At 41.9% G+C, this 26,056-nt stretch overlaps 2 protein-coding genes across 3 annotated transcripts; both read right to left on the reverse strand.

Annotated features, from left to right (window-relative positions):
- Positions 1–554: 554 nt before the first annotated feature.
- Positions 555–4,033, reverse strand: calhm3 (calcium homeostasis modulator 3). Its single transcript, XM_056435996.1, has 4 exons — positions 3,747–4,033; positions 1,828–1,955; positions 1,597–1,724; positions 555–1,298 (listed from the first exon to the last, which is right to left on the reverse strand). Exons 1-4 carry the CDS (start codon positions 4,031–4,033, stop codon positions 849–851), a joined length of 993 nt encoding a protein of 330 aa, XP_056291971.1. The 3' UTR covers positions 555–848.
- Positions 4,034–5,824: 1,791 nt separating this feature from the next.
- Positions 5,825–24,479, reverse strand: hells (helicase, lymphoid specific). Of its 2 annotated transcripts, none has more exons than XM_056436025.1 (23): positions 24,329–24,479; positions 23,959–24,068; positions 23,349–23,467; positions 19,696–19,818; positions 19,573–19,614; positions 19,444–19,471; positions 19,268–19,326; positions 19,137–19,178; positions 18,058–18,285; positions 17,178–17,360; positions 16,901–17,038; positions 15,816–16,012; positions 15,043–15,136; positions 14,134–14,295; positions 13,682–13,824; positions 11,718–11,862; positions 11,441–11,524; positions 9,998–10,117; positions 9,795–9,911; positions 9,549–9,708; positions 8,561–8,657; positions 8,390–8,466; positions 5,825–6,460 (listed from the first exon to the last, which is right to left on the reverse strand). In XM_056436025.1, exons 1-23 carry the CDS (start codon positions 24,334–24,336, stop codon positions 6,372–6,374), a joined length of 2,565 nt encoding a protein of 854 aa, XP_056292000.1. In that variant the 5' UTR covers positions 24,337–24,479; the 3' UTR covers positions 5,825–6,371. The 2 variants fall into 2 exon arrangements, with proteins under 2 accessions (XP_056292000.1, XP_056291999.1); XM_056436024.1 differs by having other exon boundaries at positions 19,444–19,498.
- Positions 24,480–26,056: the final 1,577 nt, after the last annotated feature.

Consider the following 26,056-nt stretch of genomic DNA (forward strand, 5'->3'; position numbering starts at 1 on the left):
TCGCCGGACCCCCACCGCGTGAAAGATACCCCACCCCTCTCCCGCGGCCCCAGGGGAATCACCTCCAATACCCTTCTCACTGGTGGTGGTATCTGGCTTTTACACCTTAATTTCAAAGGGATGGTGGCGGGGGGGAGTCCTGGGGTCCTCCCGGGGGAGGGTGGTAGGGGGGGCGGATGGTGGGAGGTTCATAGTCGCGGGGGAGTGGAGGTATGTGGTGTGAGGATGTGGTGGGCGGCTGCGGAGGTAGGTGGAGCGGGGTGGTGAGCAGGGAATGAGATGATTGTGTCATCGTTTGGTCAATTGTCATCAGACCAGCCTGATGACAATCTGGTTTTATGTATCTGTGTTGTCCCTGTCCCCATAAAGGAGCTGAGCAGAGGGCGAGAGGCCACAATATGATTTAGCTAAATTATAGCAATGCTGGCACGAGAGACGAGTGACAGAAAAAGAGGCAGTTAACACAAAGGGTGAGAGAGAACAGACCTGTAGTTGCTTTTACTTTACACACATTATTTAAACACAGCCTACATTCATTTGCAGTTGTTTTGTGATCCTTTTACCCTCTTTTGTAATTCCAGATCGTTCCCCGCAGAACATTTATGCTTTTGCAAAACTGACTTGGCTTTGAAACTGTTATTCAAAATGTTGTCTCTACAAACTGCTTAAAATACACACATTTAGATCCAAATTGCAAATGACCCATCCATATTTCGGACCTCTGCATTTCCAAAACCCTGCGTGTGGCCATGCTACACAGAGGTAACCTCCATCGAACATGGCGCTACAGCTCCATGGTAGGGAGGCCGTGACGCGATTAACCTTGCAGCTTTACGGCACAGTGCATCCTACACATCAGAGTATAAAGTCCTCCCATCACGGTCCTCCCAGGTAACGCACACTTTGGGTCTGTGGGCGATCCTGGTGACGTCCAGCACGGGTTTATTGTAGTGCCACTTGATGAGCAGCTCGTCCACCTGTTCCTGCCTTGACACGCCGTGAAGTTTCTCCACTTCCTCATCCTCCCACTCCCCTTGGGGGTTGGCGATGAAGAGCGGGTGGGGAAGATGGAGCACGGCATCCTCCTGTATGTCTTCGAAGAACTGCACCACGCACTTGCGGGCGAAGTCACGGGCGTGCAGGACGCAGGTCTCGTCGAAGAGCTTCTGCTCCACGTCGAGGTAGTTGCTCCAGTAGCGCGTCTGCATGGAGGTGGAGTGGTCGTCGAAATAGGGCTTGATGAGGCGTCCCATCGCTCCCAGCACGATGAGGAAGAGGAGGATGGACCAGCCGACTGCCTAGACAGGGCGAGGACATTTAGCGAAAAGTTACAAAAGTCCGATCAGGTGACCAGTGTGACAACAATACAGCATTGCAGCCTCAAACGCCAAATCAGCATTTATTGTGAAAGTCACTTTTATCAAGGTTGAGGATAGGCACTAAGTACATCTCGCATTGTGTGGGTTTTCTCCTACTTAGTTGTATCCATATGTACTTGGCATAGATCAGATCGGACATATGGAGTAAATCCTTGACCCTGAACTTACAGTCAGGGTCAAGAGTGTGTGTATGCACGCTGCGGCTGTAACAGCTTACTTGTGAATAGCAGCGAACGTAACGAGAGACTGCTTTGCGGAAAGAGCTGTCCTTGAAGATAACGTCCTCCTTGCAGGGCACCTTGGCCATGATGTTGATCGCATCCAGACCAGTATTGTTGGGCATACCTGCGAAGACATACCACGGGATACAGCATACAGACAAAGTATGGCATAGATTGCATTGCACATGTCTGCCTCTATGAAGCATGTTGCATGTGTTTGCCGATACCTGTGAAGAGTGAAGGGTCCACACTAATGCTGAAGGCACAGATGAAGATCTTTCCATCCAGCAAAGTGACCAGGATCCACACCATTGGTGCCAGCATGGCCCTCTGGAGCATGGCAGAGAACAGGTACCTGGAGGAGAACACCGAACACGTTTTCATCCTCATATTGTCCACAGCTTGACCCTCAAATATCTCCTTTAGCGTAGTATCAGCAGCATATGCAGGAAAAGTACAGTCCCTATAGTCATTTTTCTACATTTGATATTAGACGATCTACAGCACACCATGAATACTGGATTTTAAGGATTAGCTCAATTTCCAAAGTTCCATGTTCAAGTTATTTAGTTTGATATGCATTACGATTACAGATTGTAATGTGTATTTATACGCTACCGTTCAAAAGTTTGGGGTCATCCAGACAATTTCGTGTCTTCCATGAAAACTCACTTTTATTTAGCAAATGAATTGAAAATTTAATAGAAAATATAGTCAAGACATTGACAAGGTTAGAAATAATGATTAATATTTGAAGTATTAATTTTGTTCTTCAAACTTCAAGCTCAAAGGAAGGCCAGTTGTATAGCTTATATCACCAGCATAACTGTTTTCAGCTGTGCTAACATAATTGCACAAGGGTTTTCTAATCAGATATTAGTCTTCTAAGGCGATTAGCAAACACAATGTACCATTAGAACACTGGAGTGATAGTTGATGGAAATGGGCCTCTACACACCTCTGGAGATATTTCATTAGAAACCAGACGCTTCCACCTAGAATAGTCATTTACCACATTAACAATGTATAGTGTGTATTTTTGATTCATGTTATCTTTATTGAAAAAACAGTGCTTTTCTAAGTGACCCCAAACTTTTGAACGGTAGTGTATACAGGACTGTCTCAGAAAATTAGAATATTGTGATAAAGTTCTTCATTTTCTGTAATGCAATTAAAAAAACAAAAATGTCATGCATTCTGGATTCATTACAAATCAACTGAAATATTGCAAGCCTTTTATTCTTTTAATATTGCTGATTATGGCTTACAGCTTAAGAAAACTCTAAAATCCTATCTCATAAAATTTGAATATTTCCTCAGACCAAGTTAAAAAAAAGATTTATAACAGCAAAACAAAATCAAACATTTGAAAATGTGTTTCCAGGTGTTTCGAGTTAGACGATTCAAGTGATTTGTTTAATACCCTACTAGTATACTTTTTCATGATATTCTAATATTTAGAAATAGGATATTTGAGTTTTCTTAAGCTGTAAACCATAATCAGCAATAAATCAGAATAAAAGGCTTGCAATATTTCAGTTGATTTGTAATGAATCCAGAATGCATGACATTTTTGTTTTTTTAATTGCATTACAGAAAATAAAGAACTTTATCACAATATTCTAATTTTCTGAGACAGTCCTGTATATATAGATATATAATTTGTCCAACAATGCTAATTTAATATGTATCCAAAGAAAAATGGAAGAATTTCCGACATAAAACCGTGTTAAAGGTCGAGAATACAGGGACACTTATTAAGACACACCCATCAGACACACCCATCTGCACTACCGCCACTTTCTTTTTGCACTAATATCCCCCAATTCATTGTCAATGTTGTTGTTTTTATTGTCCATAGATATTGCTATACTGTTGTCTTCAATGTCTTTTTTTATATTTACCCTACTATTTGTAAATTACATGTTTGTATGACGAGAACATAAGTGTAACCGGAGTCAAATTCCCTGTGTGTTCACACATACATGGCCAATAAAGCCTGATATATCATAGAGAAAAATATTGCTGTTATAAATAAGACCTCCATGGATACCGCTTTCATCAGATATTATTGACCATTCTCCAATCTCCTTTTAATTGGTGATATACAGTTTTAGTAAAAAAATAAAGTCGATCTTTGACTCACTTAACCACGGCAGGATTTTTGGATCTGTTTCCAACGGGTCTCATCCACTCGTCCATCATGATGCCTGTGTGTCGGTTGACGAGGACCCCCAGGAAGAAGAATATGATGGGTGGGACGATCATAACTCCCAGAGAGTACAGTTTGTTGTACTGAGGAAGGCATGGGCAGTTAAAGTCAAAGCTGGTGTAGAGCTTGACACTGACTAAGGCCAGGATGATACAGATTCCATTGGAGATGGACTCAGAGTTGGACTGAAAGTACTGCAGGACTAATTTCATACGCTCCATAGTTTAAATATGCTGTGTACTGTGGAGAGTGGAAGTAAAAACTGCAATGTGATCCAACTCCTGCTCGTTTCTTTTCTTCTTCAGATTCAACCAGTGATGAAAACAGACTTCGTTCCCAATTGTTATTAACAATGTCACAAAGATGTTTTTAGCTTCGGTTAAAACAAAAGCTGTTCAGAAGACAATCTGTCCATGAAGGTACGTTCTCTTTACCCCACAATAAGAACTACTCCTTTGTGAAGAAAAGTCATAAAATCCACAATTTAAGCAGTCTCAGAAAACAAAAGCTCTTGTGTGAATACGCCAGTCCCGTAGGGATCCAGGGAGAGTCTGCGAACGCATGAATAGACGTGAGCAGGTGACCGAGCTGTGTGGCCACACCCTGCCTCACATCCCGGGCTTACAGCAGCAGTTCCTGGTTGAACTCTATTGTCGTCATGACGGAGCCTGAAACTCAGCTTCAAAGCATATGGGACTGTATAATAGCGCTTTTCTACTCTTCTGACCACTTAAAGCGCTTTAACTCTACATGTCATCACTTACCCATTCACACCCATGCATACACTGATGGGAGGAGCTACCATGCAAGATGCCGTCTGCCCATCAGGACTATTTAACATTCATGCTCATTCACACACTGCAGGAACAGCCTGAATCACCACTGCTGTATTTTTTTAATATGACCAAAGCATAGTTAAACTTCTGTTCATAGTTCTTTTTTTTGGGGTGTGATCCATTGGGTCAAGATGAGCAGATCGATACAATCAAAAATGTGAGAAAAAAGAGATCCGACATTGACCTCCACTGCTCCCATCAGGCTTTCAGTACATATTTCCAATTTCCAACAGATGTAAAAGGAGGACTTAAAATGTATTAAGTATAAATAAATAAACGCATGAATAAATACACTGCCCCAGATCATTTGCATATAAGGACACTGTGGCAGCTGTGGAGGTGTGTGGGGGTGGGGTCTCTAATTGGCCTCGGCTGCTGGCTGATTGGTAATTATCATAATGTGTTTGCATCATAGAACACTGTAAATACAAAAGAGAAATAAAATGAACTTTTTTGATTTTAGAAAATTGCTGCAATGAAATAAAGAGTGAAAAAAAATGTAAAGGCGTTTGAATACTTTCCGTACCCACTGGAACTTCTCCCATTAATGATACTTATCTCCGGTACAATGCGGGTTTTGACCCACTACACATTGTGAAGGGGATTTACAAATTGAATAACTGATAACTCTTTAGAACACTGTACTGTCATTACGTGTGAAGTGATGTGTGCTTTCTATTTCACTCTGCTTGTATTCTTAAACTACATCAACCTGCCAAGGGACTACAGATGGAAACTAGCCTCCCGGCTATAATCTGGCATATTTACATGTACATTGTACTGTCTATCAATATGCACTGTCCCTTATTCTCTAAATAAAAAAAATAAAAATATGTATCACTGGCTTTTATTTTGACTTTCATTTTAAGCAATTCCGTTATGTTGTTTTTGGATTCAGATAGAAACGGCAAACATAAGTTTCTTTTTCGTTTTTTTTTCCTGAAAGTAGGCTTGTGTTTTCAATCTTTGTGTGTGTGTGTGTGTATATATATATAATTATTTGATTTTTATACTATGTCTTTATGCTGGGACAACATTCCAAGAAAAGCATGGTTATATTTGACAATACGTGTATGTTGATTTCCTGATTTGTAGTTTACAAAATGCATGGGGCTTCTACTCAATACAATAAATCTGAACCTGTCACACTGTTTTAAGCAACGAAAAACCACAACATAAGTTCTGACATCATAGTTTATTTATATATAAAAAAGACATGTATGCTTAACCTGCAGGAAAGTGCTTTGAAATGGTCGACTAACCCGACTAGAACGTGTCACAACTAGTGACAACAGGTGTGTGGAACACGTTGAGAGAACCGCCGGAGAAGTCTCAACAAAAAGAATCACGCTCTAAGTGAACTACCTGAAAGTGAAGAAAGCATCCAGCCAGTCATCTCAACACATTTGGATCGCAGCAAACAGAATCTCTCTTTCGACAACTTTTAGCATGAAAATTATTGAAACATCAGCGGTGGCCATCAAGAACCTAACAGATAGTCACAACTTAATACAGTAGAGGGTACAGTGGTTAAACAACAAAAAGACATTCTTACTATCGAGACAGTTAAAATAAAAGACAGGAAGAAGTCTACAAACAGCAGTTTTCGGGATATTTTCTCTTCTACAGTTGCGAGCCATCCGGGTGCACCTTGAGGTTTGTTTTTCTTTTCGTCAGAAGGGAACTGCGGTCACGAGTTTATATCTGCACGCCGACAGTGGTCTCAGGTCATCGTGATCTCCGACGAATCTTTGGCATCGATCACTCTGAAGACGCCCACCTTCTCTTTCTTCGTGTTCTCCTTTGCTTTGTCTGAAAACACAAGTCGTATTTGACATGAGCTCGCTGGTTTAAGAACGGTGAAAAGCTCACCGCCCCAAAATCAGCACAGGTAAGAAATGATTCACAATGTTAAAACCTGCAATTAGTTATCAATGTAAATAGAAAGTGTACTGTGACGTTTGAAGGATCAGTTCACCCTAATGACCAACACTTAAGTTGAGGAAAAGTTATGTTTAAGTAAAGTTTAAGTTAAGTTAAAGTAAAGTTTAAGTCAAAGTACCAAAGTTAAGTTAAGTTAAATTCATTTTGCATAGCCCGGAATCACAAAATACAAATTTGGATCTGGTCTTGCGCCACCTTCTTTGAGACCTTTTCTTTGACGATGTAATAATGCACAAGTCTTTGTGAAAGTAACTAAACCATAACAAAAGACCCAGGTGTGAAAAGAAAAAAAAGAAGAAAAAAAACACTGGGTGGCAGCAGTAACGCTAATAGTCCTTTTCCTCCTGGGTTCACACTCTTCACACTTTTCCCAGTCTTTTAAATCCTCTCTGTGGGATTTAAAAGTCACGCAATTCACTAATTGATGAAATCATCTCGTTCACGCTTAGGCAGTCTGAGAAGTGTATCATAAAACAATATCAAATCTTCACGATTTAGAGAGGACATTTCAGCTTTTCGGTGGCTTATGAGTGGTTTGTAGCTTCTATAAATTTCGCTGTATTTGTTGGTCAGAATTTCTTTTTGTGTGCGTTTATTACTGTAGCACTGAGGCTATACGACCAAATACAGCAAAAGGTATAGAAGGCTTTGAGCAAATCATTATTAACAATGACAGTTTCAGACGCTTGTAACCTGCCTGTGCCAACATGTGACGCAACTAGCGGTGGGGGTGTGTCCAGAGTTTTTGTGTTGCGTTTACAGATTTGCCTCAGAGTGCTTTACAATCTGTACACATAGACATCCCTGTCCCAGGACTTCACATCGGATCAGGAAAAACTCTCAAAAAACCCTTTGACAAGGAAAAAAGGGAAGAAACCTTCAGGAGAGCAACAGAGGCGGATCCCCCTCCCCGGATGGACAGAAGAATAGATGTCATGTGTACAGAAGGAAGTAGTTTCTATTATCCATCTAGTTAGATTATCTTGTTGTGCGGCTAAAGAAAAGAAAAAAAGATTAACAAACATTTTGTCTTCTGCATGCCACATATGGTTCACTTTAGGGTTTGGCCCTGTTGAAATTCCCCTACTGACAATATTGCTTTAAGAAAAACTATCGGCCAAAACAACAACAACAACAACAACATGAATAGAGACCAACACAGATATCAATATCTACTGGTGCATATGTTGCATTACCTATAAGTGGTTACACTATATTAGGCAGAGCACTATTTTACACAAGAGCGTCAATCAATTTTGGAAACCGTTTTGAGATTAGACTAAAGACAAAATGTGCTTATTAGTTTTGCCCCACATTTTAGTCATTTTTATAAATAAAAAAAATCTGAACTCTAACTGTTTTAGTCCAGTTTTATTTGCCCCCAACACTATTCAACCTTTCGTCAAAATGTTCTCTCTTCGTTTTGTCGGACACTTTTAATTTAATCTTATCCCTTTGTCAATTGGGTTTACACATGGCACCTAAAAATGTGGCGACATATTAAACCCGAACGGGCCTTGAAGAGCTGAGGTCCAATCAGCTGCCCGCAAAACCACTGATGTCCTGTTTTGTATGCCGATAGATGGCATACAACTGACATTGATATTAGCTGTAGTTGCTCACGATAAACCATGGAACGTTCCCCTCCTCCTCATATTACAGCAGAGCAAGAGCTCCACGTCTCCATTGAAGCGGTGTGATCCGCCCCTTACTGAGGTGCTTCTACCGTAACCCACTGATCATCACTCATTGATAACAACAAATAGATCCACAGATCACGGTGTCTGGTCTCCTCACCCAACAAGTCGCTGCGATCCAGCAGAAGCTCCAGGTCCTTGTCGCTGATCACCTTCCCCCTCGACGCTGTCACCTCCCTGAGTGGGACAAAGAGACAACCGTCACCCTTCACTTCGCTCCCGTTTAAGAAAAGGCACGTTTTCGTTTGTCTTGCGGAGGAGGACTCCTTACTTCTCCGTGCCTCTGGCTTTGAGCAGCAACATCAGCTCATCCAGATCGATGCAGCTCTTGCTGAGGCTGAGGTCGGCCTTCCCGCCTTTGAACTTATCTGTGGAGGACGGCAGCACGAGACAAACCGTCATCGCGAGTCCACATTCGAACAATACTTCAGAGCACCCAGTGCTCGCAGTTCAAACTGCGGCGCTTGATAAGATCGCACTGGTTTGCGCGGTGGAAAATAATACCACTCTCCTGTGGTTTTCAGCTGCAACCCATTTACGGTATCGTCGTTAACGGATTCAACCTTAACATTTAAGTGCAAAGTATTTGGATTCTACATGTTACAAATATGCATAGCGACTGCCCTCCACTGGTTCAAACCAGGCATTTAGCTCAGTGAACATTGTAAACATGAGTTTATGGTCTCAATCGCTAGTTTCCTTCGCATTCTGCGGAAGGTTATGTTTTGATCGCTGTGTATTTATTTATTTATTTGTATGTGTGTGTGTTTGTGTGTTACTCGCATAACTCAAAAAGTATTAAACCGAATCGCATGAAATTTGGTGGGATGATTGGTTATTATCCGGGGACCATTTGATTAGATTTTGGGATCGAGCGGGTCAAAGGTCATGAAAAGGTCAAACTCTTCTTTTTACCATAGTGCGGTCAATTCTTATCCAATTGGCATGCAACTAATGCCAACATGTTCACATGACATCAAGCTCCCCACACTCTCATGCCAAGTACCAAAAAAGTGGCTGCGGCGAAGGTATGCGCTCTACCGAGTGCCCGTTCTAGTTTGAAGTCTTCTTCAATACAACATGATGCTCATTTAATAAATGATGGTCAACTTGGATTAAAATTGACCATAAAGCAGGGTAAGCTTTAAGGCAGGCCGACTGTGATAGCTGCCGCTACCAGAGACGTATTCGATTGTTTTTGAGATACTTGAGCCAAAACAGATTTGTTTTTTTATCCTCTTTGAAGTGCCGCCACTCACTCTTGTGGATGACCATCTGCTCCAGCTTCCTCTTGGCAGAGGCCCTCTCCAGGATCTTCTGGTCGATTGTGTTGGCCGTGACCAGCCGGTACACGACCACCGGTTTGGTCTGCCCGATTCGGTGGCAGCGGTCCTGAGCCTGCAGGTCTGCCTGGGGGTTCTGAGACCGGCGGAGCGAGGCATCAGCACACAGCGTTTTCAGAAACAGGTTTACCACACACACACGGTTTGATAATCTGCACACACCCAGTCGCTGTCGAAGATGATAACGGTGTCAGCGGCCGTCAGGTTGATCCCGAGTCCTCCGGCTCTGGTGCTCAACAGGAAGAGGAACACCTCAGGATCTTCAGAGAACTTGGTCATCTGGAGGACGACAACAAACAACCCGATGAACACATCAATGACGGAGGCGCTCCGAGGTCCGCTGAGCTCGTAGTTCCAAAACTCACGTTCTCCTCTCGATCGGAGAAGGACATGCTGCCGTCTAGTCGGCTGTACTGGAAGCCCCGCAGATAGCAGTAATCCACCAGGATGTCAAGGATGGACGTCATCTGACTGAAGATCAGAACCTGCACCGCAACGGAGTCAACCACACAAGCAAGTCAGAAACACAATATTCATGAAAATAATGATGAAAATTCCAAAAAGTAAACACAATAATGATGAAAATATACTTCAGACATAACATTTCTGACTCTCGTGTCCCGAACATTGAAATTCGCTAAATGTTTTTTCTGAGAAAAAAATCAATCCCGTCCAAAGAGTGGGGTGGTGGCCAGAAAACGCAGAGCATGGTGACCTTCTCCTCGACCTCCTCTAAACAACAAACAGCATGGTTGACACGTAGCAGTAGAGCTCACAGAGCTCACACACTGCTTCACTGCATAATTATGATGGTAATACACACAAGTCTTTGAAAGGCGTGAATTTTACATTAACTATCATATATATTAGCTTTTTATTGCAAGAAATGCTCTGTGATGATCGTATTTATGTTGATCGCCAGGAGTGACAATAACATTCAAGTAGATTTAAACCCGTTGGAGAAGTACAGCTCTTGTTGGACTTAAGAAGTCAACTCCATCCGTGATGGGAAAGCTAGCGCTGGCCGAGTCAATGTTAGTTTGGAAATAACCAAAAGGATAAGTTTAGATCAGTATACACTACGTTTAGAATAATTTGACGGAGAACTGCAGGTGTTATGTTGTTCTCAAAACCACCAGACCTCCATTCAGACAACGGACATTTGACCTCGCCGACTGACTGAAAACACGCTTCATTCAAACTCGACGGACACCAAAAGAGAAAAGTAGTTTCGCCGCCGTTGCGACAATCACCAACTCTGGTTTGAGAGTTTGAAGGGGAGACTGAATAAGTAACCAGTAACGTTGTCACTGTTTGCTAACCCAGCTTCCGGTGCCGGCCGTCAAACGTTACAACGCCAGAAAAAGAAAACAAACAAAGGCCAGTGCAACGGCACGTCGTACTCCAACTAGGAAAAGTCCGTTGCCGATTTCAGCTCGTTTCTCTTCCAATACATGCACATTTTGGTGGAACGAAAAGAGGGTATAACTGATTTCCCCATACAGTAAACACATCCTACCAGACTTAGCGGGGGTTAAATGAAAGTACGACGGCCACAACAGAGCAGGGGTAGCGTCATTAGTTTCTAATTTATTTGGTTTTTAATTAATTAATTTTTTATTTTACTTTAATAGATACTTTTAAATGTAATATTGGTTTCTTGCTATTCCACTTGTTTTGCTTTGACTCTCTGTGGAGCACTTTGTAAACATTGTTTTTAAAGGTGCTATATAAATAAAGTTATTATTATTATTAGTTATCTTAAAAGACTTCATTCTTTACGTTGGATGACATGTGTCATGGTTCACCTTGTGTCCCCGATCCTTCAGTGCAGGCAGCAGTCTGTCCAGTATGAGAAACTTGCCAGAGGTCTGCACCAGCTCTTCGTCAATCTGCAGGACGCACACACACACACACACACACACACACACACACACACACACACACACACACACACACACACACACACACACACACACACACACACACACACACACACACACACACACACACACACAAGTGTGACGAGGGGAATCAAAACCAACGCTCCACAGTTCAAACGGCACCTGTAGCTCCAACTGTTACCTTGAACTCCTGTGTGGCGGGGTCGAGGGGGTACTCCACCAGGTAGGGGTGGTTACACGTTTTCCTCAGCAGCATGAGAATGTTCCGCAGCTTCAGGTTTATATGGGCGTTCAGCGGACTCTGGACATCCGGCACTGGAGACGAGCTGGAGGGGACGAGAGGAGTCAAACGACGCCGTGGAATCAGGCCGACGGCAAGAAGGACGTTACGCAAGAGGACGAGAGCAGGGCGACGAAAGCAGGCGAGGCCGACAGGGAAACCTGGCCAACGGGAGACAGCCTCGATGTCCACATTTTAAATATTTAAATTTGTTGCCATCCTGTGCGAAATAATTTATAAGCAACTAGAACGGGCACTCGGTAGAGCGCATACCTTCGCATATCACAAGATTGGGCATTGAAGTATGAACATTTTGGCATTAGTTGCATGCCAATTGGATACAAATTGACCGCGCTATGGTAAAAAGAAGATTGACCTTTTCATGACCTTGACCTTTGACCCGATCTATCGCAAAATCTAGTCAAATGGTCCCCGGATAATAACCAATCATCCCACCAAATTTCATGCGATTCGGTTTAATACTTTTTGAGTTATGCGAGTAACACGCATACAAAAAAATAAATACACATTTTCAATGCAAAGGTAATTAATGCTTAGTTACCTCATGCAAGCGGAAAGTAAGGGAAAGCTGCATCAGACAGATTCCAACACCACCGTTTAGTTTTGCGGTCCGGCGGTTCCCTGCGACCGTTTGTTTTTGCCGTGTCGCCCAGAAGCTGTTACTAAAGCTCCGGGTACCCCTAAATGTAAAATATTTACGGCAGAAAGAAGAGATATCTGCCGGCTTCTCGCAGCCTGCCTGCACAGACAATTTCGCTCTCAATTTCGAGCGCACCTTCCAAGCTTTAACATTGAGGTCGTTAGGATGAGAGGGCGCAAAAAAAAGAACAACAACAACCGCACAACAAACAGCTCTTAAGAGTGACGTGCAGCCGCGCAGGTTATGCTTTTCGTGTGATCGTGGAGATCGTCTTTGTAGGCTTCAAAGCATGGAACGGTTGTTGAAGAATCAGCCTCCTGCCGTCTGGGAGGATACCGGAGCCTCCGGGCTCGCACCACCAGCCTGTCCAACAGCTTCGTACACCGGGCTGTCAGGAAGCTGAACTCTCTCCCCACTCTCCCACTCCTTTGTCAAACGCTGCAAAAAACTCTGTTCGTCTGCTGCTCCTGTACAGACACAGAGACTTTTTTTTTCGTTCTTAATTTGTCAAATGTATGTCGTCTAAATGTTCTTTGTTGTTACTTTATCACTTCCATTCCATTCATCCATGATCCAAACTGCTTATCCTTCTTTAGGGGCGCTGGAGCCGATCCCAGCTGACATAGGGCGAAGGCAGGGTTCACCCTGGACGGGCCGCCAGTCCATCTCAGGACACAGAGACAGACAACCATTCACGCTCACTTTCACACCTACGGGCAATTTAGAGGTCAATTAACCTGACTGCATGTCTTTGGACTGTGGGAGGAAGCCAAAGAACCCGGAGGGAACCCACGCTGCCACGGGGAGAACATGCAAACTCCACACAGAAGGACCGCCAGACCGGGAATTGAACCCACGGCCCTCTTGCTGTGAGGCGACAGTGCTAGCCACGACACCACCGTGCAGCCCCACTTTATCACTTGATACAAATATTTCACTTTATGTCGGATAACAGAGATTTTTTTTTGGATTTTCTGTATGTTTTCTGTATGTTTTTTTTTAGATTTTCTGTATGTTCAACATTGGAAAATTGACAATAAAGATAACTTTGGATGCTTTCTAAACGTACAGTTTACACGGCTGAGCACAAAAACAGACTATTGAGATTATTGAAATAAAATCAATAAGCAAGTGATATTAATAAGGTAGATAAATGAAACCCACGTTGAGTTATCTATTCATTTTATTTGGGATGTGCGCTGACCTCTGCTCGTGCTCCTTGCGAACCTTCTCCAGATATTTCTCCAGGTCGTACGGCGTGTCCCCGTCTCGCTCTTTGTAGTCCACCAGCTTTCTGCTGCCGCGCTTCGGCCGCCCACTTGGCGTCAACACCACGGGAGCCTCCGTCTGAATGAACCAAGACCATTCCGGCTCTTTACTCGACTGCAGTGACGAAGGCCCAAGCTCGCCAACCATTTAAGCTCTTTGGAACGACCCAACTCGTGTTTCAGATTAGACATAAAAATAAACTTTATCTTGAGAAAGGAAGAAGATTCCGTCAAAGACATAAAATAAAATGATTTAAAGAAAGAAAGACATTTGCAGAATGGAATTTTAACTTATCAGCATATTCTGCCCTGACAAAAGGTTCAAAAGAGTATTTAACAACAGAACCGATAGAGAACAAACCCACAGAGACCAATTCACAATCCTTACCTTTTCCTGGCCCAGCATCTTGGCGATGGTTTTGTTGACCGTGGCGGTGTAAAAGGCCTCCTGTTTGGCCGTCAGAGGAGCGTACACAATGATCTCCTTCTTCGGAGGAATCTCCAGCGTAACGTCGGACTTCAGCCTCCTCAACAGGAACGGAGTCAGGATCTGAAACGATGAGAAAACCTTTAGAAAAAAGAAATCTCTCTTCTTTTTCACCTGCGTGCACAGAAAACCCAAATGCTGGGTTCACATCAAAAGGAGAGACAAATGTTTTGCACACCTTTCACCAACACAATTCTAAATTGGTTCCACATTCGAGTCCAGGAGGACGTTTGGGGCAAATTTAAAAGAAATTTACCCAGGTGCATAAAGTGTACTAAATGCCGAAAATCATAATAAAGAATGCTTCGGCAGGACCGTCAGCGAGAGAACGAGACGCCTTGTAAAATGCTCGTTTGTAGGTCATGGAGTTCCGATCAGTCAGTGCTCGGCTACGTTAACATGGCAGCTGCTCCATCTACACTCAAAACAATGTAATCTAGGATCATTTACGCCAGCGGTATTATTTGTTATATTTACCCTGTATGAATCTGCTCTGGATGACCATAAACCACGTCAATAATTTATTCCGCCATTTCTCGACGTGACGTTATGCAAATACTGACAAACGCAAATTCATGTCCGTGCATTGACTGTTATGAAACCGTCACACGCTAGAGAAAAGTTTGCTTTGTGTTTGATCAATCAAATCATTTTACTATGATAGTCACCATTTAATTTAAATAAAGTCTATATGCATGTTAATAATTCAGTTCATAACGTGATATGTTACGGAATAAAGTCTCTCTCTCTCGCTCTCTCTCGCTCTCTGCCCTTGGTTGCACAGTGCAGTGATGGTTCAGGAGGACTGACCTGGTGCAGCATGCTCAGGATGTTCTGCTCACGCTCAGTAGCCACCACGGTCTCCGCTTCACCAATGGTGCTGATGTCGAACCACGACTCGAAGCTGCGCAGCAGACAGGCGGACAAGGGGTTAAAGCTGAACCGTCGGCGACATAAATGAACCTTCGAGGTCACATCCAACCGAACCGATTGAAGCAGTGTCCAGCTACAAAAGAAATCCTTTTCATTTGATTGGACCGCTAAACAGTGGGTGAGCTTGAGAGCTGAGCGAATACAGAGGAATTTTTTTTGGCCACACTATAACGGGGGAGGCGACAGGGAATTTGCAGGGACAAGTTTCCCTTGAATAAAGTGGAGCACTGGTGACGTCGCTGAAGCAAAATGGAGAAGAGACTTGTTTTGGTCTCAATCTTTAGTTTCAAGTCTTTTTGAATGACGTTCATTGAGTAAATTATGATCTTTAGACATCAGTGCCATCGTTTTGGAAATGAAGACCAAGTTTTTGCCCACCACAAACACGCATCTCTTCCTGTCACTGCGTCAGCTTTAAGATCCACAAACGGTGAAGTGTGGTTTTACGGTTTACAGTGCGGCTAGTCAGTCGCGCAAAAGTCTCATTCAATTAGATACATTTTTTTTTTACACACCCCTGAGGTTAGGAGGAGTTATCAAAACATTGTAAACCGTTTTTAAATGACTGATACACATCGTTACATATTGGCATAAATATGTCACTGGTGCCAGCACTCGGTAACAACAACTAATCCGTCGTGGCTCCGCACCTCTTGAGGTCGTCAAAGACTTCTGGCAGAAGGAAGTTGAGGAGGGACCAGAGCTCGGCCAGGTTGTTCTGCAGCGGTGTGCCGGTCAGCAGCAGCTTGTTGTCGGTCGGCAGCAACTTCAGCTCCCGCACCAGCCGGCAGTTGAGGTTTTTGATCCTGTGGCCCTCGTCCACTATCAGGTACTTCCACTGGAAGCGCTGGAGCGGAGCAGAGAAACGGCTTCTTACACGACACTCATGAGGACAGTCGGATGGGAAAACAGAAAAGCATTTTTCTTAAAAAACTATTTCTTTCACCTCGGTTCCATAATGAATGTAAATAATAACCCTTGCAAATTCTAAATGTTATCTTTTTACTTAGTTATTGTTATCCAAGATGGTTCTTTGGATAAAAACGTACTATGATGATCATCTTGATTAAGATGTCATTAAGATTAAGAGTATAGCTTCCCCCCTACTTATAGCTGGCGGATTGACGAGGTAATGGTTTCAGCGGAAGCTGTGGTTAATACGTTGAAGCAGCACTCTATACAAAACTACAATTATAGTATTCTAGTCCCTCTAAAAACAAGAGACGGGATGCCACCGAGGGCTGCAACAACGAATCGATAAAATGTGATTATTAAAAGCGAAATGAATTTCATTAACGATTCATCGTGCCGCTCCATTATTACGCCACTCAATAAGTCGCGTAGATGTTTTAGCATCAAAAAAGCGTAGGTAGAGGAAAGATCATCAGACCCGTAATGTTGTTCTGAAACACATGGCGGAGGCAGAGAAATCAGCATGTGAGTAGATTCGAGCGTAACGCAGAAATAGTGGTTCAATCTTCCGTGGTGGATGGAGAAAATGCTAACCGTTTCTAGGGAGTCAAGCAACAGAGATAAGCCACGCCCCTCTCCGACGCGAATAAACCGCAAATAGTCGGGCGAGTAAACTCCCGCGAGTACAGCCTTGTCAGTTCTGTTTTTGAATAAAGGGTTGGAAATGATTGCTTTTTTATTATTATTTTCCAATTCATCCGAAAAAACAAAAGACAGATTAATCGACGATTAAAATAATCGTTAGTTGCAGCCCTAATCCTACCTGTAGACATTTTCTGTCTCTCATGGCAATCTCGAAAGAGGTGAGCACCACAGGGCACATGCTGAGGGTCCCCTGAGGTCTGCGGATCTGCTTCAGCGTCTTGGCCCTCTGCGGGCCGTGGTAGAGCAGCACCGACACCTGGGACAGACAGGAGACGCTGGTCACACCGCTGAATTACAACAGAACTATTTGACACCTGAAAATCAACAACTCGTATGCGTTTCAGGGACCGGTCACACAAAGAAAGCCATCCACAGTTCTGCGAGTCCCCTCCTACCTCTGGTGTGAAGCGCTTGAATTCTCTCATCCAGTTGGGCAGAGTGGAGAGTGGGGCCACCACCAGGAAGGGGCCCAACACTTTCTTCTCTATCATCATGGCGATGTGAGCGATGCACTGGATGGTCTTCCCCAGTCCCATCTCGTCGGCCAGGATGCCGTTGATGCCGTTCTCCCACAGCATCTGAGAAGAAAAAAACAGGACTAAATCTTCAGCACGCATTTATTATCGAGGCATAAATACATTTTTTGTGAAACTTTTCACAAACGCTTTTCCACTCTGTTGAAGAAAGCTGTAGGAAAACGCTGCGACAATCAAGTATCTGCAGCTTTATTCGATAAGTGACACACACACACACTTGCTACATCACTTGATGCCAACAGCACCAAAGTTGAATGTAGGATTTCTATTGTCCTCTCTTAAAGTCACAACAAGGAGCTTTCACTTTGTGTTGATTCTGACCGTTCCTGTGAATAAAAGCGATGGTGTTTTTCTGAGCATCAGATTTTCTTCAGTCTACTCTGTATTAGATTAGATATTAGTATAGTCTTGGTTCTGGTTCCTCCGCCCTCCTACCAGTGCTACCAACGGCAGGTCAAAGCCGGATCTGGGTCTGACCAGAAACTGCTCGATTTCATCTGGTTTCGCATGACATTAAGAATAGCGACATAGAAAAAGACGGTCTTCTCTCTGATGGTGGTCACATCGAGGCCCGGGTAATAAATTGAGACAGTCAAAAGTTGCTTGCTGTAACTTTAAATATATCGCAGAACGCAATCTAACTTCACTTGATTTCAATCTGTTAACTGGACTACAAACATCACCTTTGATTAAATAAACAAACAAACGGGTAAACCATCAGGAGCTTTCAATTACTCACCCTCAGCCACTCGGTGCCCTCAATCTGGTACGACCTCATGACCCCTCCGGAGAAGAGCTCCGGCTGCTGGGCGGGGACCGGCTGGCCATTCACCTTCCTGTGGGGGTGCAGGAAGTGATTGGCGTTGTCTCGCATCGCCTCCGACAGGCGGTTCTTGATGTCCTCATTGGAATCGCACATCTTCTCGATGTCCTCGGCTTCTAGTTTCCTCTGGACCGGCGCCTTGTCCTGGTTAGAAAAGTATGACGTACACATGTACAGTTGGATGGGTCACATTCAATGACCCTACTTTTCTATATACAGTTTACACCGCCATTGCCTCTTCCGGATTATTACATATCTTGAAGTTAGGGCTGTGCGATATAACAGTATTAGATTGTTTGATTACAATGCCTCCTGAATCTCCAACGTTAGTATCGTTCACATTCTATCAGTTTGCATTTCTATGGCAACAGTGTCTCCCCTGCATACAGAAAGCACTGAAGTGATGTAATGTAGCTCCAGTGTGATTAATGTGGATTGAGCCAGACAACATTTTTTTTTTTTTAAAGGCCTTTTAAACACTACATTGTTTGTCAGTAACCGGTCATGTGGTGACTTGTGAGCTAACACTACAGTCACTGCTGTTATATGATATGATATATGCTATGATATTCCTTTATTCGTCCCACAGTGGGGAAATTTCAAAAATCACAGCAGCGGTGCACATCAGAGCATCAATGAAAATAAATATAAAACACAAAACAAAATGATGATGAAAGCTCAACTCACGGCATTTGCTACTGGTGTTATTCACCACTGTTTTCCATAACGATTAAACAGCCTCACAAGGGAAGCGTTTTCTTTTGAAATGAGCGGTGCGGTGGATCAAATTCAAGCCGACGTGAAGAGTGGTTCGAAAAAGGACAACGATGTCTTTAAAGTTTCTTGAAATGTTTATCAAGAGAGAACGGTGGTGTTTTGTGACCTTTTTGGGCTACATTTTGTATTCAGGGGGAAAGCACGAGTTTGATGTTGGAATAAGAATCGGGATCCTGCCTTTAAAAAAAAGAGGAACAAAATAAGAAAAGAACCGTTACCACTTGCTCCTTTTTTGCTTTCTTGGCTTGCGACAAGATGTCCTGAAAGACAGAAATCAATCAGAACCAATGAGAGCAGATCAGTAGATGGCAAATCTAAAAAAAGCGGGCAGAGAAGTCGAAATTCTTACCTCTTTTGACATGACGTCTACTATTTTGTAGTCGTCATCCCTCTTCCTCTTTTTTGTATCTAGTCCAACAAGGAACAGAGTAAAACAAACTAAACATTAATATCTTAAAGCTGGAGTTTATTGAAGCATTTCATGCTACATTTAGCATCAAAGTAAATATGAGAAGATCTTCTTACCTTTCTCAGGCTCTGCACCTTTTGTGTTCTGCATTTTAAAAAAAGACATAAAGGTCTATGAATATAGTGAGAACATTACTTTAATGCTCAGCTATTCTAAAAATAAAAATTCTCTAAAGCATTCCTCACCTTCTTGGCCTTCTTTTCAACTCTCTCCTTCTTGACATTCTCCTGCAGGTAGAAATAAAAAGGACATGCGATTAAGCTTGTTGCCAGGAGGAGGAGGAGCCGACCAACACCGCCCCCACACACCTCACTCTGCTGCTGCTCCATCTTAGTCAGCAAGAATTTGGAGTAGATGTTGCTCTTCTGGAGCAAGTGCTGCAGCCTCTTGAACCGCATGTCGTGAGAATCCCTCTCCTGTGTTTGCCGAGCCTAGAGGCGAGCAAAAAAAAAAGTAATCATACTTCAACAACAAAACGTTTGACACTTGTGCCAATGGCATGTGAAGTCTTTGCACCTATTCCAGAATGACTTTCTTTCAATAATCAACTTTAGGTTCTCCTCCAAAAAGGGCACATGTGCCAAGTAGTACCTGTGGTTGAACACTCTTGTGCATCATCCTACATCCCTGACGGAAGCTTGCGTTAGCTGCCAGTGGGGCAGCACAGTCCTGCTTGGCTAAATATCGGAGGCAACATCGAACTTTAACGGAGGATGCATTGTGCTGCGTTCAAGCACGATTCATTTAAAGTATTGAGCAAAGTTATATTAATACTATCATGATGTGTTCAAATGTTATCTTGTAAAAAAAAAAAGATGTCAATATATATTAGGCAATTATGAGCTCTTTCTAGCATTAGCTATGGGCTGCTAATAATATTTTATTTATCTACTGATGACAAGTTTCCCTCCTTATTTTAGAAATAAAAGCATTATTTATGTCCTGTTTATTTGAATTGTGCTTTTTTATGCAAATAACTACCATGTGACAAAATAAAAGGAAAACAATTAGAATGTTAATCTGTGTACATTTGTTCTTTTTTATATGATAACGTCATACCTTTGACATAAAGTCTGATACGAGACAGATTTTGATGCTCAGTGGTATGGACTATTCAATAGACAAAGGCCTAGCAGGGTTTTTCCTGGGTCAAAATGGGTCTTCGGTGCTCCCCAAAAAAATGTTTGCCTGTGTCTCTCTATCTATTCGCGCACCTCACAGTTGCGTATTGAGCAGATAAGACACGCTTATCAACTCGATTACTATTGATCAAAACAGAACGAGGGTTCGGCTGTAGCCTACTTGAAACATACTATTGAGAACTAGAGATGCACCGATCAGGTTTTTTGGTACCGATCACTGAAATCAGTATCTGCCGATGTCGATTAAAGCATTCTATTTATTGTGTAGCATTATTGCCTAGTACTATGAGGAAATACATATATAAAGCACCTCAAACATTAAAGAAATTAGCGATTTCTTTAAACATTTAGGACTTTTACTTTGAAAAATGTCCTAATTAATACATTAAAATTGATTGATTGCCAGTGTAGGGGATTTCAGATATGTATGGAACACATCTGCATTATTCATTTCCTGGAACTCTTGGGGAAATCCATTTACAGGACTTTTAACATACAAAAGTCTGACCTTTATTTTTATAAACTCTTCCTTGGTACAGTAAAAATGTTTTAATGTTGGCTTAATTTAAGCTAAATCTCAGAAACGATCTATAAAGATACAAAATCAGTTCATTGTTTACTTGTGTATGATTTGTCGACATCTTATTTTGAAAACCGGATGTTGTTTCACGTGGTTCTTTCCGCTAACTTTGCAAAACCGGATGTTATCTCACGTAAATCCTTCCGCTAACTTTATCAAAACCCTCGCGGGCTCCCGATCTTATGCGTTTACTGTCAACATCAGTCTATGTATGGAGGACTTAAAATGACTTAAGTATAAATGAATAAATAAATAAATGCATGAATAAATACAAGAATAAATAAATGCTTAAATAAATGTATAAATAAATAAATAAATACAAGAATAAATGTATAAATACAGGAATGAATAAATATAAGTTGTAACTCAACAGGACATCATTAAATAAATGTATTTCTACATTTCTTCATTTATTTATATCTCTATTTATGTGTCCACACGTATTTCTTCATTTATTTATGTGTGACATTTATGTGTCCGTATATTCAAATGAGCTGGGCGGTCCGAACCTCATTGTTAAACAGGATTGGTCAAGTCGGAGAGCAAGACAGAAGCAATCGATCCCTAGCACTTGGACCTATAGACGAACAGCGTTTATTATGCATTCTTGTCTGTACATTCTAAATACTACTTTTGTTGAGTCACGGAATGTAATTTAAGGATGTTTTCAGCCGAGAAGTTAGTAGTTTAAGCATCAAATCTGTGGTCGGTTTATCGAGATTCAGCCTAATAAGGATATGCGACGGAGATTTGAGGTCCTGCTTGCGGGACCTCTGAGCTCCGGGCGCTCAGCGCGCTGTGTGGCCGCCGAGAGCAGCCTGATCTCGGCAGGACTTTTTTAAATGCTCCGCTGGCTCTGACGTCTCCGTAGCGGCTAAATATGATATATAATTAGGTTTTGGAGGATCTAAAGAGCACAAAGAGTTTATTATTTATTAAAAGATAACGTTACGTCAATTTGACTGAGGGTTAAGATTCATAACTTCATATTGTAGCGTCCCTGGGTCAGGAAAGCTACGAGACGTATAGTTATTACCGTTTATTCGTAGCCTACGCCAAACAACAGTGAACACCGCAACACATTCTACTCCACTGTAAAGTATTTTACAGTGAATAATTGGAGTAAATTCATGAGCAAGAACAGTTGATGTGGTGACGTCACAAGACCAGAAAGACCGTGCTGCGTCCTCGAGTCTGGACTCTCAAGACCAGACTCCCAAGACCAGACTCACAAGACCAGACTCCAAGAAAACACGAGTCTGTACTCAGTGTACTTGGAAATGATAAACGGCTGAAGTCAAAAAGCTGTCTAGGCTAACTTCTGCTAACGGTGAGCTGAGCGAGTCAACTTCAGCATCATGTGCCAGGCAGAAGTAGGAGAGCATAACACACCAGGTGCATCACACTCCTGTGACCAATCATGCTTTAGACAGAGGTTCGGACCGCTCCAGCTCATTTGAATATACGGACACGTAAATGTCACACATAAATAAATGAAGAAATACGTGTGGACATGTAAATAGAGAAATAAATAAATGAAGAAATATATTTATTTAATGATGTCCTGTTGATTTATAACTTATATTTATTAATTCCTATATTTATTTAAGCATTTATTTATATATTTATTTAAGCATTTATTTATTTATGCATTTATTTATTTATACTTAAGTCATTTTGAGTCCTCCATATATAGGGGCTCAGACATGTGTGTCGGCCGAGTTGACCCAGAGATTCAATTCGGGGGACAGGGAAGCCGCTCGGTGCGTGAGGATCCCCTCGTGGACCTCTCTCTCTGCCGGCCCTCGCCGGGCGCATCGTCTCCGTTGGGGTGCGCCGCGATTGAAACGTCTCTGATAGTTCTCGCAGATGTTACGTCAACTGATCGGCCAAGTTTGATCGGCCATTTTGAGAACGCCGATCAAAACCGATAATGGGAATATCGGCCGATATGGATCGGCGCCGATCGAATCGGTGCATCTCTATTGAGAACATATTCGCTGACATGCACGTGATGAACACAGTTTTTTTTGTTTTGTTTTTCCATCGCAGACTTTTTTTTGCCTCAGGCGCTCGGGATTTATCATAGGCGTTCGGGAAAACGGCTTAGGCGCGCGCCCAAATTTTCCCTATGCAGGAAAAACCCTGCCTAGACATGATGCAGCTTGATGCAGCTTAACGCAGAAGGGGGAAGAGAACAGAGGGAGAAAACACCCTGAGGAATTTATAAGAAACACACCTTTTCTATCATCTCTTTCTCTTTCCTCTCCCCTTCCTCCATCAGCTTCTTCTCTTCATCCTCCATCTCCTTGGTGATGATCGGCTTGGCTGTCTCGTTCTCACATTTCACACTGATGTCTTCAAAAAATAAAACAATACAAAAGAGCAATAGTTAAGCTAACGTAACATTTCAGAACAAAAGATATCTTCCTAGGCTGTTTTCTCTAAATTAGGTCTCTTCTCCGAGCCAGAAATCGCAACTTCAACAGCACTTCCATTCACCAAACTTTCCCTGTTTCATTCCTCTATATTTTGAAGGTTTCTACAGATACAACATGATATTCCAGGAAGAATGACACATTTGATTTGTTTAATGTATGTTTTATGGAGTGACAAAGAGATCTAAAAAAAAAAACACAAACTTTGACTCTAATATGTCAAGATTTTTTAACCTGGCTTTATCAAGACATACGTTCTGGAAAGTTATGCAAAATAAAACATATGTTACAATAATGCATTCTTTACATATTAAAAACGTACAATGTCTGGAAACGTATGATACAATAAAAGAAGGGAAGTTTTATGGTGAAAAAAAACTAAAGATTTCCCCAGGATCCTTTGTGACTCACCATTGGCTGCTCCGGTCTCCATGGCGGTGCCCAGCGGCTCCTCGGACTCGTCGGGTTTGGGGCAGTGAGGGGACCGACTCCGACTTTCTTCCTTCACGCTGTCAGCAGGGCTGAGGACACAAATCAAAAGCACAGGGTCAATTATTGGTTGCTGGTTCAACGCCCAGTCACTTTGCAGAACCTTAAGTTACAGTTTTCACACGGTGCTAATTCATATTTGTGAACACGATATAAGGACACATGACACTCCACCCGAATGGACCAACATGGATAACAGCCACGTTAAGATAAAACGTTAACGTAAACGTTACACCGACACAGATGTCTTGTGTCCGTCCATGAAAATAGGAAGCAAAACGAGTTTACTTACCAGCTCATCGTTGCCAACGCTAACTTTTAACTTTCAATGTCCTTTCTGGGGGCGGATATCAGAATAAACTCCACAAATATTGTCGTATATGAAACTATACACAAATATATATTAAGACGCTTGTTCGACTGTTTCGCTTCCACTCTGCTACACAGCAGAAAGCTCAGCATGTGGTTCTGAAGCACGATAAGCGACGACAAACGAAGAGCACGGGTCCGGTCAACGCCTTTCAAAATAAAGCCGCCACTCGAGAGATGCCTTCAGAGTGTTGCGTAAATCTTTTATTTTCTCAGCTTTATTTCCGCTTTCTTCATCAAGCAGTTCGGCCCACTTGACGCAGCGAGGGGTGTTATTATGGGAGGGACTATTTCATTTCGCGCCACTCTGGACGAAACTACTGCGTGTTCATAGGGTTATCTGTGATTAGAGTGTAGATATTGCCGTAGTTTTAGAAGCTATTAAAAACATTCCATTGAAGAAAACTAGTTGAATAAGGAATACATATAGGTTAAAAAACATAACTAAAGACAATAAATAATTGAATGGAAAAATAAAATACTTTCATAACATAGCCACCCCTCTGAGCAGAATGATGTGGCCAACCTAATCTGATATTTCCCGCGACTGCTGGTTCCCTGTACAATTAATACTTTATTTATATGGGGTTAAAAAAAGTCATCATATACCACGTGTATTTAAAAAAAAAAGAAGCTGCAAACAGTAGTTCAATAAACAAATGACAAACAACGCTTTATATATAATGAAAATGTCTTTAAAAGAAAACATAATTCTTGAAACGGAGAGTAACGTTTCTGGTGGCTGCTGCAACGCAACTCTGGCATTGCCTGGTAACCGATCAAACAATTAGGATGACAGAAGTTGCTCCTCTTTAATAATCACAAACAAATTTAGAAGAAGGTCAATATAGCAGAACTGGGATTAACGTTATGTCAGAGCAACGAGGAAACGAAGAGCAGGAGAGGAAAGAAGATGAGGAGACACACACAGGGGTGTCCACTTTGGCCACAGGTGAGTTTTAATGCATGTGAGTCTACTTTGACCAAAGTTGAATTCACTTTAACCACATGTGAGTTCACTTTGACTTAAAAAGACTCACTGGAGCCTGTGGTCGTTTTACATTGTTTAAAATGATCATACAAAAACTACAATTTCTTTTATATTTAAATACTCCAATTGTCAACATTATTTTTCAGATTTAACATCTCATTCAATTAGCATCAGTACAATTGCAGACATCTTAATTGGTTGATTGATGTGTTTATTGGGATATTAAAACGTGGATGTTTTCCATTTGTATGTGCTGTTTGTTGATGACAAGTATTTTTTAAATACATTTACAGATCAGATGTGCCTTTTTGCTTTCAATCCACATGTGATAGTTTTGTATGTTTAATTTAATAAGTATTTAAAGAGGAAACATGTCCCCTGTTACTTTTTCTACTATCATATATTCTGTCAGGCTCATTTAAAACTATTAACTAATGATTCTCTTCATTATGGATTCATTAACATTTTTACTAATATCTTAATATCATTACAAATATTAAGAATTTATTATTAACACTGTTTCTCTGCTGGTCCACCTCTGTGTCGTGAGCTACATGTATTCAACACATAAACCGGTGATTCACAAATAATTTTTCTAATATTAGCTTAATTATGACTTAAATAAAGTTACAGCACAGTAACGTTTGCATGTTTGTTAAC

The sequence above is a fragment of the Pseudoliparis swirei genome, chromosome 17 (assembly GCF_029220125.1).
Source record: "Pseudoliparis swirei isolate HS2019 ecotype Mariana Trench chromosome 17, NWPU_hadal_v1, whole genome shotgun sequence".
NCBI lineage: Eukaryota > Metazoa > Chordata > Actinopteri > Perciformes > Liparidae > Pseudoliparis > Pseudoliparis swirei.

Bases quoted from the DNA above. Each gene is read 5' to 3' on its own strand.
- calhm3 (XM_056435996.1), bottom strand. From the start codon at position 4,033: ATGGAGCGTATGAAATTAGTCCTGCAGTACTTTCAGTCCAACTCTGAG. The intron at 1,725-1,827 runs GTATCGGCAAAC...ATGTCTTCGCAG, and splicing joins GGACCCTTCACTCTTCACAG to GTATGCCCAACAATACTGGT. The intron at 1,299-1,596 runs GTAAGCTGTTAC...CGCCCTGTCTAG, and splicing joins ACGTTCGCTGCTATTCACAA to GCAGTCGGCTGGTCCATCCT.
- hells (XM_056436024.1), bottom strand. The intron at 19,499-19,572 runs GTGAGGAATGCT...CTATATTCATAG, and splicing joins TTGAAAAGAAGGCCAAGAAG to ACCTTTATGTCTTTTTTTAA. The intron at 19,327-19,443 runs GTAAGAAGATCT...TTGTTGGACTAG, and splicing joins AGGTGCAGAGCCTGAGAAAG to ATACAAAAAAGAGGAAGAGG.